Genomic DNA, 14,021 nt, shown 5'->3' with positions numbered 1-14,021 from the left:
CAGCGTGTGAGCTCGCTCCATACATCCCCATGCGACCCATGACGTACAGTTACCGCACAAGTGCAAATGTGTGGTACATATGTGCGGTACATAAACCGCACAAGTGCAAATGTGTGGATTCTTGTAGCTGTAAATAAACTCCCATCTGGAAGAGGATGCAGATAATCTTACAGTGCAAATAAGAAAGTGCAGTGAAATTTAACATCATTTAATGAATATAAAACATTTTAGGTTGCATAGAAAGTCTGCTGTCAAATATTTCAAAAAAATCAATTTTTGAGTGTTGTTCTCACCTCAAAATACATATCTGTTCAGTGAATAACATACAATTGAAATTTCAATTTATCCATTTTTTTTTTTTTTTTTTTTTAAACCTGTAGTTTGCAAAAACGCAAAAAAAAAAAACCCTTTTATATTATTTTATCAAAGAAAGAGAGTGGGCCCAGCTACACTGGCTAACAAAGCTTTAATCAACATTTTAAAAAAAGTAAAAGGTTTGGGAACATTTTTTTTTTTTCTTAATTTTTACATCTCCAGCAAGTCTAGCGATGTGAAATAAAAGACAATTAGAAAATAGACAAAAAAGTAATTGTAATTTGAAAGTGTCTCATTATTTTCTTAAGGCCCAAACTACAAATAGCTGACACAATGAAGTCTCTTTAAGAAAGTATCAGTCAGCCTGGTAGCAATTTTCTTCTTCAGGGAACCATCCTTTAGTATTTCTTTAGGAGTAGTGGAAATAAAAAGCAGCTCCTGTTCAGTTTTGTGTCATTCCGCCCTGCAGTTTATACTTTTAAGTGATACACATCTTTTTCCCTTAGTAAGCCTCTCCTTACAGCAGAAACCGATATACTGTAGAAGACGACAGTGCAGGCTTATTCTTCTTATGCCGGTAAGCTGAGCTTCTTTCCTTTTAAGACTAGAATTAGGAATAATAAAAAAAAAAAAAAAAAAAAACACAATTAAGACTAAATTCTTTGTTCACTGTTACACAGCAAAAACAATAAAAATCATCTGCTGTCAAATTGGTAAAGGGCTTTCTGTTAGAACAGATCATCAACATCACATCGGAAGGAATGAATATAGATGTATGAAGGCTTGCTTTTGTTTTGCAAGGCTAGCTGTATTTTTCAATGTTAGGGTGCATTCACACTGAGTAAACGCTAGCTTATTCTGAACGTAAAACACGTTCAGAATAAGCGGCGTCTAAAGCAGCTCCATTCATTTCTATGGGAGCGGGGATACGAGCGCTCCCCATAGAAATGAATGGGCTGCTTCTTTCACTCCGTGCAGTCCCATTGAAGTGAATGGGGAGTGCCGGCGTATACGGCAAGCTCTGCTCATGCCGGAGCGTACACGCCGGCACTCCCCATTCACTTCAATGGGACTGCACGGAGTGAAAGAAGCAGCCCATTCATTTCTATGGGGAGCGCTCGTATCCCCGCTCCCATAGAAATGAATGGAGCTGCTTTAGACGCCGCTTATTCTGAACGTGTTTTACGTTCAGAATAAGCTAGCGTTTACTCAGTGTGAATTCACCCTTATATAACATTTTCTTTTATTAACTGAATTGAACAGAAATTCTGTCTGCGTTATTGACTAAGACTTCAAAATAAAGTGACTCATTATAATTGTATTATTTTAATATTGTATAATTAGATGCATATTTTGTTGCATGTTTACTTTCATAGGAACTGCTTCTGACTGACCATGGCTACCAATTGGAGTATAGGAGGAGTCAGGTTGTGGAAAAATAGAGTTGGTGGTCTATTCTTCTGATTACACAGCCAAATATTTACTTTTTTATGTTTTAATGTGTTTGTATAATAAAATTGCTATTTGCATTGGCGTGGCCATATTCTGAAAAGCATAAATGTTTCATGTTTTCAATGATAGAATTTTGGATTATATATGACTTTTTGACTCCTTTAAACTACACTTAAAATTTTGTATAAACAAAATATATACTACAAGTTAAATAATGCAATCATTTTACAGTTTGAGTTATGGATATTGTAATACCAACAATGCATATTACTGTGTTTTACAACAGTTAGTTTAAAATGGAGATGGGAAGGGGCAGCATGGATGCTCAGTGGTTAGCACTGCAGCCTTATAGCGCTGGGGTTCTGGGTTTGAATCCTGCCAAGGACAACATCTGCAAGGAGTTTGTATGTTCTCCTCATGTTTGCGTGGATTTACTTCTGCAGAAGACGGAAACCTGAAAACGGAGTCCGGGCGCTAGTGTGAACCCAGCGTAAGAAAGGAGGGTGATAAGGGGAGAAAACGCTATTTTCTTGGGCTGATAAAGCGCTTTTCCCGGTCAGAGAGCTGTGTGTACATCTGCACAGCTCTTTCCATCACTTCCCCACAACAATCTGTCAGATCAGTGCAGGACAGGGGAGAGGATGGTTCAGCTGGCAGTCGGTGGTCCGAATGGAGACAGAGACTGCCAGTTGTCCGTTCCTCTGCCTCCATAATCACAGTAGCTGGAAGAAACTACTGAAATCCCTGCTGTGATTTAACATGAATACATGACTATTGTGGCAGCAGGGATCGGTAATCATCCCTGCTGCCTGTACAACTTGTGTGCAGGCAACAGAAATGAATACTGACCCCTGCTGTCACTCTAATAATGTCTGCTGCCTATTAGTATTAATACAAGAGGTAAGTGCATCTTCTGACTGCTGTTGGAGAGGGGCACAGAATAATGCCCTTTACTGCCCCCATACAGTAGAAGGCCATGTTAGTGGCCCCCTCCTTCCCCCACAATATAATTCCCTTACATTTTGATAAACCAATATTGACCCCTCTACATTTGGCCACCAGGGAAGGCTAAATTAATCTGAAATATTTTTTTTCTTCTTTTATTTTCCTGGGGATTGTCATATGGTCGGACACATCTTAGCTCAAAAATATTATTAGGAGAGAAAATATAGAAAATAGATAATCAATCCCAGAATATCTAAGTTTGTCTCAAAAGACCATGTTTTTGCTTTTTTTATTGCCTATATTCTTGTATACCTATGTATGGCTGTACGTGTCCTCCCCACTATTTAACCAGGAATGTTAAAGAGGACCTTTCATCAGATTGGGCACAGGCAGTTCTATATACTGCTGGAAAGCTGACAGTGCGCTGAATTCAGCGCACTGTCGGCTTTCCCGATCTGTGCCCCGGTGTAAAGCGCTATCGGTCCCGGTACTGTAGCGCTTTACAGTCAGAAGGGCGTTTCTGACACTTAGCCAGGGACACCCTTCTGCCCAGCAGCGTGTATCGCGCTGTACAGTGTGAGCGGGGAGGAACGCCCCCTCCCTCTGCTCACACAGCTCGTCCATAGACGAGTATTATCAGGAGGGAAGGGGGGAGTTCCACAGTACAGCGCGATAGGCGCTGCTTGTACAGAAGGGCGTCCCTGGCTAAGTGTCAGAAATGCCCTTCTGACTGTAAAGTGCTACTTTACTGGGACCGATAGCGCTTTACACCGGGCATAGATCGGGAAAGCCGACAGTGCGCTGAATTTAGCATTTCAGCTTTACAGCAGTATATAGAACTGCCTGTGCCCAAACTGATGAAAGGTCCTCTTTAAAGGGGTTGTCTTGGAAATCTATAAAACCCTACATTAACCTAAACACTCTCCTACTTTCTAAATTACACAATTAATCAAAAATGTAGATTGATCCATATCTCTGGGGTGGTCACGTGACTGCATCAGGGACATTTTCTGATTATCCAGTGACCATCTGTTTCCCCATTTCCAGAAACAGATAATCTCTACTACTACTCCCCCCCCCCCCCACCATCCACTCCATCATACTTACCTATCTTCTTCCTGTTTAGGCTTCCTGCTTCAGGAAAGGGTTCCTCCTCCTTCCTCGACGTCGGCACGCGCATGCGCAACAGAGGAAGAGTCCTAGCTTAGCGCTGAAGTACAAGCTGGAAGTCTGTGCAATAGTGATGTATTGAAGGCTACAGCACAGTGCTGCATGTTCCCCGCAGAAGGAAGACAGGAAGAAGACGGGTAAAGTATAATAGGGAACAGGAGTGGGCTGAGTGAGTTGGGATGGGCTAGCAGTAGGAGGAATAGGTAGGGAGACAGGGGTGGTGTTAGAGAGAGAAGGGGGAGGAGAGAAGGGGAGATAGTGTGAGAGCCTACAACTACCAGAATGCATTGCAGCAGGAAGCTACACAAGTAAACAAATGCAGAAGATTCCAGAGAAACCCAGAAATCACTCAAAACATTGCTAAAGTGTATGGGTGCACTTATTAACCCATTAATAGCACTAACAGATCTTTTTTTTAAAAAAAAAAAATAAAACCATTTTTCATAAATGAGTAGTACAGGTCAATATACAAAACTTAGTAGTTTCTAAATCTCCTTATCTTTACTCACTCTGTTTGTTTACATGGATTCCATATCCATATTGACCTTACCCAGCCTCCTTGCTCAAAACTGTATTTCCTGGACAACCCCTTTAAGTTGCATATTCTCCCCCTTAAGCCAATCCCTCTTCTTCAGTGTGACACAAAAAGTATCTAAACACTTTATAAACATGTCATCTGGCAAGTATGCCAAAATTCTCAAGTTATTAGTAAACCTACATCATTGAGTCTCATGGTTAAGCTCAAAATTGTAATATTTACAAAAGTGTATTTCACATTTCTCACCTTTGGTAATATATAGATAAAAGAAGTCACAATACAAGATGGTTTGTACAATTCCTGCAACTATGGCAATGAGATCAAAGAATCCTTCAAACTGGTAACGCCAAATCCAATTAAAAAGATAGAGGGTACGATAAATTCCCAAAGCAAAGAGGTAATGGCTGGTGATGGTCTCAGCTTCTCCAGTCTTACTGACCATAAACAGCTGGGGCAGAATTGCTACAGATTCTAAATAGATGGAAAATGTCCACAAAATCTGTGAAATAAACGGTAGGTAACAGACAATTAGCAGATCTAAGTGGCAAAATTTAATATGTCATAGTAACATTTTATACAGTTCAAATACAAGATTTCAATCTGCATTGAAATACTGTGTGTTAAGCCATTTTAGCTGCTGTATTTCAAGCAATTTATTTGTGCCCAAACAAGAAGCATATGCAAATGTAATCACAAATCTAAAGAGAGGACATTGTGTTGGATTCAACCTTGGCTTTAGGTCAAAAAAGGCATTAAAAACTGCAGTAGCCTTTTTCAAAAAGATTCTGTGTGTGCAACCACCCTTAAAAGGGAACTGCTTACCTTGCGCAACACCTTTCTATAATCAAAATATTTTGGTTTATAAAAAAAAACAAAACAAAAAAAAAACATAAGGAGTTCTCCCCTAACCAGGGACCACATTTCTATTAGCCAGAGCACAAATTCACTACTACATTGTCATGAACAGAATAAATAGCCCAACATGGCAAAACCTTTTAAGGCTGAGGTCCAAGATTTTGTTGCGGTTTTTCGAGCTAAAGCCGGGGTGGATTGAGCAGAAGGGAGAAGTATAAGAGTTTCCTATATATGTCCCATTCCTTTTGTATCCATTGTTGGCTTTGACTCAAAAAAAACAAACAAACAACAAAAAAAAAAAAAAACAGAAAAATATGCAACATTTTCGCTATCTGGGGCCTGAGATCCATTTTGTGAGGATCGCCAAATGGTTTCGTTTGGACTTAAAATGTCCAAACTGAAACTGCTATTATACAGTGGGGTCTTTTCTGATGCCAGAGCATAAAAAAGTACTACTTACCTCCCCTGAGCTTAGCTCCAGTGCTGCTCTTTATTTTTCTTGTAGCAGCACAATAGGGTAATAAAGTATATTACATAAATGTTCAGCAAATCACTCCCTACACAGGAAGGAATAACAAATACAGTATATATTTACTTACCTCTAAAGGAGTGAAATCATGATTAACAAGGAAAGCCAAGATAGCTGTGGGAACAATAAGGAACTCCACTCGGAAGGTATCATGGTTCCCATCATAAGTAGCTTTGAACTTGTTGTAAATCATCCACACTGTGGCATATGAACTAGCAACATATACAAGCTGTGAAAACAAATGTTTTTATTAGAATATAAAATATAAAGGTAGGTAAAAGCAAACTATTGTCCCCCACAAAAAATAAAATTTGTAATACACAATGTGTAACATTGCAAAAGTACAGTCTACTGGATAACGGGTTGGGTTGCGGTTTTTGCATTAGTTAACCTATATGTATATGGCTCTAATTTACATATTTTTGTTCCATAGGGTTTTATGGGATTATAAGAGACGGTGACAGAGTTCTCTTTAAAGAAGACCTTTCACCACTTCCACCAACTACAACTTTTTGTGCATCCTGAAAAGGCTGCCAGTCCCCTGATTCCACCGGAATTGGTATTTTTCTCTACCCCCCACTGTTACCAAACAATTTCTGTTAGTTTCAGAACCCAATATGTTAAAGAGGACCTTTCATCAGATCGGGCACATGTAGTTTTATATACTGCTGGAAAGCTGACAGTGCGCTGAATTCAGCGCACTGTCGGCTTTCCCGATCTGTGCCCGGTGTAAAGCGCTATCGGTCTCGGTACCATAGCGCTTTAGTGTCAGAAGGGCATTCCTGACAGTTAGCCAGGGACACCCTTTTGCCCAGCAGCGCCTATCGCACTGTACTGTGGAGCGGGGAGGAACACCCCCTACCTCTGCTCACACAGCTCTTCCATAGACGAGTATTATTAGGAGGGGAGGGGGGAGTTCCTCCCCGCTGCACAGTATAGCGAGATAGGCGCTGCTGGGCAGAAGGGCGTCCCTGGCTAACTGTCAGGAATGCCCTTCTGACTGTAAAGCGCTACGGTACTGGGACTGATAGCGCTCTACCCGGAGCACAGATCGGGAAAGCCACTAGAGACCCACTAGAGTTCAAGGTCCCTGGTGGAGCTGAAAGTAAAAGGGGAAAAAAAAAAAAAAAAACGGTTTTCAAACTATAAAACCAATACAAAAAGTTCAAATCACATAAACCTGCCTCAGTGTTGTTAAAAAAAAAAAAAAAAAAAAAAAGAAACACTCTCATATGCACATGAGGTTGACGTCCACCAAACTTATCCCTTGTACTTCTGAGTCATGCATATTTCTCCAGTTAAGCGAGGGCAGTAAACCTTGTTTTATTGCTCATCCTATCCTATCCTATTCCTTTTCTAATCCTACTATCCTATCCTACTATTATTATACCGTATTTTCCGGACTATAAGGCGCACATAAAAACCTACGATTTCCTCAGAAATCGTAAGTGCGGCTTATAGTCTGGTGCGCCTTATATATGGATGGAAGCGGCGGCAAAGTCTGCGTGCCGCTTCCATAATACATAAAAGGCACCGTAAGGGTGCATTCACACTACGGAACGCCGGCGTGTATTACAGCCGTACACGCCGGAGTTACAGCAGGGCTGCCGGACACTTCCTATTCATTTCTATGGGAGCCGGCATGCGAGCGCTCCCCATAGAAATGAATGGACAGACACTTCCCATTCATTTCTATGGGAGCCGGCATGCGAGTGCTCCCTATAGAAATGAATGGAAAAAAGCAGTCCATTCATTTCTATGGGGAGCGCTCGCATGCCGGCTCCCATAGAAATGAATGGGAAGTGTCCGGCAGCCCTGCTGTCACGCCGGCCTGAAACAGAACGTGAAACTTACCGAGCGAGGCAGGGCGGGCGGGCGGGCATTCAGGCCTCCTCTTCCTCCGATGTTCCGTCCTTCTCCTCCGGCGCTCGCTGATAATGGCCTGGGCGCATGCGCAATATCATAATGCTTCTACTACGGCTACTGCGCATGCGCCCAGGCCATTATCAGTTAGCGAGCGGCGGAGGAGGAGGACGGAACATCGGAGGAAGAGGAGGCCTGAATGCCCGCCCACCCTGCACCGCTCGGTAAGTTTCACATTCAGTTTCAGGCTTTTATTTTAAAACGGGGGGGGGGGGGGGGGGGTAGTTTAATCTAACTTTTACGGTTGGGCTCTATCAGCATGATTTTGCTGATAGAGCCCCTCCTCGCCTGCCGAGCGCTTCCAATAGAAGCGGCTGGCACGCGGGGGGTTAAGCGGCCGCTGGCAAAGTCTGCCTGCCGCCGCTTTCAATAACATATAATGCGCACCGGACTGCGGCTTATAGTCCGGTGCGCCTTATATATGAACCGAGACGGACTATAAGGCGCTCATGGGCAATGCGGCTTATAGTCCAGTGCGCCTTATAGTCCGTAAAATACGGTAAATGTGAAAGTTTGTATATTTGTTACTCAATCACGCAAAACACAATAGCAACCAGGTCTACACTGTCTACAAGAAGAGTTCTGGTGGCAACAATCACATACATATTGTATGAGTGATCAGACCACCTAGGAATCAAGTGCCCAGAGCAGTGATTCCTAACCTGTGCACCAGGGATGCCATTACAATTTGGAGGGTAAATGGCCACATGTCCCCTTTTAACTATATGGACATCCTTAGAATGCGGATGTAGTTGAAAAGAATAAGGTAGCGTTCACACCACCGCCGTTGTCCGACAGCTAGTGTCCACTGCTAATATCCGTTCAAAATCTTCTGCGGACATTAGCAGCGGACACTAGCTGTGTCTGTGACATTTTGCATTCATTTAAATGGACATCGGGTGCGTTCTTTTACTGTCCGTGTCTGTCCTTAACTGTCCGTTCCCAAAGATGTCCGACTTTTCAAGCGGACAGCAAAAACCTACATGTCGGACACCGATGGTAGTGTGAACGCTCCCTAATACAGCAGGAAGGCTTTGGCTTCCTGCTCTATCACTCAGACATCAGCTAGTGATGCCTGAAGACCTGCTGCACCAAACTTGATTGTTGTTGATCAATGATCCCTCAATTGGTGTAAATAAAAATTGCAAAAAATGTATGCTTTCTGCAGTTCTGTATAAAGAAACATAAAGCTATATAGCAGAATATAGCTTGGTTTTTTTTTTTGTTTTGTTAATCCTGTAAGGATTTTTTATTTTTTTTGCATAAGCAGTAGTTTTGATTGCTACCTTTATCTGGTGCATACAGCTTTTGAGGGTTTTTTTTTTTTTTTTTTTGAGGGAAGCAAGGTGACTAAAATACATTAAACCTTTCCCAACTGAGGCGCCATTAAAATTGGAATTTTTTTTAAACTAATTTTTTTTTTTTTTTTTGCGTCCAAAGTTAACATAAATGATGTATTAAAATAAATAACTAATATAAAAAAATCTAAATAGGCCCCAGATCTACAGTTGATAGCTCTCTTTTGCTACAGAAGAGCCCCATACCTCAATGACAGTGGGTCTTCCGATATCATAAAAATTGTGGCAAAGGCAGACAATGCTGGCCTTTATTTATTGGGCAGCGGAGATGACATTACATGATAGCCCATAACTGCAGCTGTCCATGTGACATAACATGGCGATGACTAGGAATGTGCTGCATTCTTAAAATGTGTAGAAAAGTTGGATTTTACATTTTCTATGTGATGTTAATATGAGTGCTGGATGCCTTCCATTTCACACCTGACTTTGTATCTAAGAGCCACTCCGGTACTATTCCGTTATCGGGCCAGCAGCAGCGCATTTCAGCACCAGCTTTCGGGACAGCAGTTCAGTTCAGCAGCGGGAATTACAATGACATCCGAGGACTGCTGGCCCGATGCTTGTGCCCAGTAGCCAGTACATCAATGACCCCCCCTCCATCTCCTCCTCCTTCCAGTGCTGCCCCCCAGCTCTCCTTACATCTACCCCGTACCCTCTCCCCGCCACATGACTAAGCCGATGCTGGCCCGATGATAGAGGCCGTGCTTGTGTGTAGTAGGCAGTACATCGATCGATGCCCTCATCCTCCTCTTCCTTCCAGTGCTGCCCCCCAGCTCTTCTTACATCTGCCCCGTACCCTCTCCCTGTAATAGGCCTCACCGTAAATCTTGAGCAATGAATGCTACTAGATAGCCGCCGGACGCTGCAGAAAGTTTGTCCCTCCGGCTCGCTGTAGCTCACCGTTCCTATAGTCGGCGTGTTTCTTGTCAGGGCCTGGATTGAGCCCCGGTGTCTTTCCTTTCGGTCTCGGTACTAGCGCTGAGGTGAGGCCTAGTCGTGTGGCGGGGAGAGGGTACGGGGAAGATGTAAGGAGAGCTGGGGGGCAGCACTGGCAGGAGGAGAAGGATGGGGGAGGGGGGTCATCGATGTACTGGTTACTGGGCACAAGCATCGGGCCAGCAGTCCTCGGATGTCATTGTAATTCCCGCTGCTGAACTGCTGTCCCGAAAGCTGCTGCTGAACTGCGCTGCTGCTGGCCCGATAACGGAATAGTACCGCCACTCCTTGTTTGTCCACTCACTGGGGGAGAGGGGGGGGATGGGCACACACTGCTTGCTCACTTGCCTTGTTATTTGCATCATAACTGCAACATAGTAAACAAAGACCAATGGGGAGCACTGGAGTAATTGGTGCTACAGTGTCTCTTGTTATTTTATACCATTGTTTTAGATCACAGACAACCCTTTAAAATGATAAAATTCTGGCTGCCTGCTACAGTGGGGAAAAAAACTATTTAGTCAGCCACCAATTGGGCAAGGTCTCCCAGTTAAAAAGATGAGGTCAGTCTGTAATTGACACCATAGGTACAACTCAACTATGAGAAACAAAATGAGAAAACAAATCCAGAAAATCACATTGTCTGATTTGGAAAGAATTTCTTTGCAAATTATGGTGGAAAATAAGTATTTGGTCACCTACAAACAAGCTAGATTTGTGGCTCTCACAGACCTGTAACTTCTTCTTTAAGAGTCTCCTCTTTCCTCCACTCATTACCTGTAGTAATGGCACCTGTTTGAACTTGTTATCAATATAAAAGCCACCTATCCACAACCTCAAACAGTCAGACTCCAAACTCCACTATGGTGAAGACCAAAGAGCTGTCGAAGGACACCAGAAACAAAATTGTAGCCCTGCACCAGGCTGGGAAGACTGAATCTGCAATAGGCAACCAGCTTGGATTGAAGAAATCAACTGTGGGAGCAATAATAGAAAATGGAATACAAACAAGATCACTGATAATCTCCCTTGATCTTGGGCTCCACGCGAGATCTCACTCCGTGGGGTCAAAATGATCACAAGAGTGGTGAGCAAAAATCTCAGAATCACATGGGGGGTGGGGGGGTGGGAACTAGTGAATCACCTGCAGGGAGCTGGGACCAATGTAACAAAGCCTACCATCAGTAACACACTACGCTGCCGGGGACTCAGATCCTGCAGTGCTAGATGTGCCCCCTGCTTAAGCCAGTACATGTCCGGGCCCATCTGAAGTTTGCTAAAGAGCATTTGGATAATCCAGAAGAATGTTGGGAGAATGTCATATGGTCAGATGAAACCAAAAGTGGAACTGTTTGATAGAAACACAACTCGTGTTTGGAGGAGAAAGAACGCCAAGTTGCATCCAAAGAGCATCATACCTACTGTGAAGCATGGAGGTGGCAACATCATGCTTTGGGGCTGTTTCTCTGCAAAGGGACGAGGACGACTGATCCGTGCACATGAAAGAGTGAATGGAGCCATGCATCGTGAGATTGTGAGTGCAAACCTCCTACCGTCAGGGCATTGAAGATGAAATGTGGCTGGGTCTTTCAGCAAGACAATGATCCCAAGCACACCACCAGCAGTGGCTTCGTAAGAAGCATTTCAAGGTCCTGGAGTGGCCTAGCCAGTCTCCAGATCTCAACCGCATAGAAAACCTTTGGAGGGAGTTGAAAGTCCATGTTGTCCAGCGACAGCACCAAAACATCACTTCTCTAGATGAGATCTGCATGGAGGAATGGGCCAACATACCAGCAACAGTGTGTGCCAACTTTGTGAAGACTTACAGAAAATGTCTGACCTCTGTCATTGCTAACAAAGAATATATAATAAAAGTATTGAGATGGACTTCTGTTACTGACCAAATACTTATTTCCCGCCATAATTTGCAAATAAATTCTTTCCAAATCAGGCAATGTGATTTTCTGGATTTGTTTCCTCATTTTGTCTCTCATATGTCTACCTATGGTGTCAATTACAAGCCTCTCTCATCTTTTTAAGTGGGAGAACTTGCACAATTGGCTGACTAAATACTTTCCCCCCCCACGGTTTTAAAAAAAATATACACCACAAAGGTAGAATACACTGGTGTAAGAATATGGGAAAACAAACTGCATAAAATGACATAAGTTTTTCCTTTTTTTTTCTAGTTTAATCAGTCACTTATATTATTGTCAAAAAAGCAATGAATCGTAATGAAAGGCATATACAGCCCAGCCCTCAGAAAGAAAAAAATATTTTTTATAGCTTTCTCAATAATTTGTGCAAAAACAAACACAACAGGTGCTTTATTTCTGTTTGGGCATTTTGTAACTATGCACAAAACCAAGAAGAACAATTACAATAAAGTATGTAACATAATGGTAAAGTATTACCTTCATAGAGGTATTGTAGAAAGAGATAAAGTTAGTGAACAGGTCCAAGTATCGAGTAGTGAATACAACCGCAAAGAGGATCTGGCTTTTCCCAGATATACCTGAAATAAATAAAGTAATATAATGAATGATATATTTTAAATCTATTGCATTCTGTGTGCTTTCTGGTGTGATCAATATAGTCTTGCAAATACAAAAGAATGAGATGATAAACAGTGGATAGCAATGAACTGATACGCTTGATAATACATTATTTTCTTTAAAAGGACCACTAAACTGGCTATACCCAAGTAAACTCTCCTCCTTGCTCCTTAATGTGAAAGATCTGAAGAAAGCAGGTTAACATACCAGTCAGTGCTATAACCCAGTCTGCTCTTATAGCAAAATCTGCTTATATAAACCTCTTTCTAAATTATGACAGAGCTAGCTAGTTTTGCCTTTCAGGTATTTGGGAAAGTTGGTGATTTGCACAAAGTAAATGAAAACCACATTCATGTAATCCTCTCTTCTCCCTGGTGTAATTTATGCTCTGTTCGGTCTCCATTACATCATTAGTCTGGATGGGTGCTAAGCCCACCTCCTCCCAAGCTTCCTGTGATGTCATGCTAGTGCTAGTAGTCCGTATACATCCAGTAATGACACTGCACAGTGGCAGGATGCAATGTGTGCCTAATCTTGATCTGTAAAATTAGACACTAACATTACAGTGTGTAACCGCCACTGACCTGTATATAATACATTACTTACCACGCTCTTGTATCTATGTTATGTATCATGCATATGTGAGCAGGATGTGTAATATGATATATACTGGCTTAGGCTTTGTTCACACTACTGTTATCACAATCCATTGCTGTCCTCAGACATTACTGGTAATGAGTAACTGAGTAATGAAAGAAGTTTAAGTTTATCTGTACATATCCTCATTGCATTATATTGTGTGTGTGTGTATATATATATATATATATATATATATATATATATATATATATATATATATATATACTAGCTGGTACCCGCAACTTCGTCTGCGGTGATTGTAGAAGTGGGTATATACAGGCGCGGGTAAGGTTTTCGTACTGTGTATAAGGTGTGGGATATAAAATGTAAATGTGTATCTTGGTTTTGCTGTAATTCTGAGAACACATGAGACTTTTGTGTTGAATGTAATTTGTATTTCAGCCGCTATACGGTGTTGGTATAAACTGTACATAGTGTCTTTGGGACAGAGGTATTTCAGGTTACTATACTTTGATATATGACATTGTATGAGTTGTTATTTTGCGCCAGTACATGTAAGTTTTGGGCACAGGATACTCTTGAGCAAGCAACATAAAGTCTGGCCTTGTGCATGACAGTTTAGTAACTCCATGCGCCTCTTATTAATAGCAATTAACCCCATCATGTCCCTCACATTAACCCCTGTGTAAGAGTTACTGATAGAGATGAGCGAGTACTGTTGGGATCAGCCGATCCGAACAGCACGCTCGCATAGAAATGAATGGACGTAGCCGGCACGCGGGGGGTTAAGCGCGCTGGCTACGTCCAAGCGGAAGTACCAGGTGCATCCATTCATTTCTATG

General features: G+C 42.2%; 1 protein-coding gene across 1 annotated transcript in view; it reads right to left on the bottom strand.

The window, feature by feature from the left end:
• Nucleotides 1-295: 295 nt before the first annotated feature.
• Nucleotides 296-14,021, bottom strand: part of KDELR1 (KDEL endoplasmic reticulum protein retention receptor 1) — a 30,597-nt gene continuing 16,871 nt past the window's right edge. Inside the window, exons 2-5 of the mRNA XM_075276808.1 lie at nucleotides 12,439-12,539; nucleotides 5,875-6,033; nucleotides 4,667-4,919; nucleotides 296-919 (exon numbers count right to left, since the gene is read on the bottom strand). Coding sequence (XP_075132909.1) covers nucleotides 885-919; nucleotides 4,667-4,919; nucleotides 5,875-6,033; nucleotides 12,439-12,539 — 548 coding nt within the window. The 3' untranslated portion in view covers nucleotides 296-884. The remainder of the gene's footprint in view (nucleotides 920-4,666; nucleotides 4,920-5,874; nucleotides 6,034-12,438; nucleotides 12,540-14,021) is intronic.

Source organism: Leptodactylus fuscus, chromosome 6, assembly GCF_031893055.1.
Source record: "Leptodactylus fuscus isolate aLepFus1 chromosome 6, aLepFus1.hap2, whole genome shotgun sequence".
Lineage (NCBI taxonomy): Eukaryota > Metazoa > Chordata > Amphibia > Anura > Leptodactylidae > Leptodactylus > Leptodactylus fuscus.
This window is presented reverse-complemented; position numbering and strand designations above follow the sequence as displayed.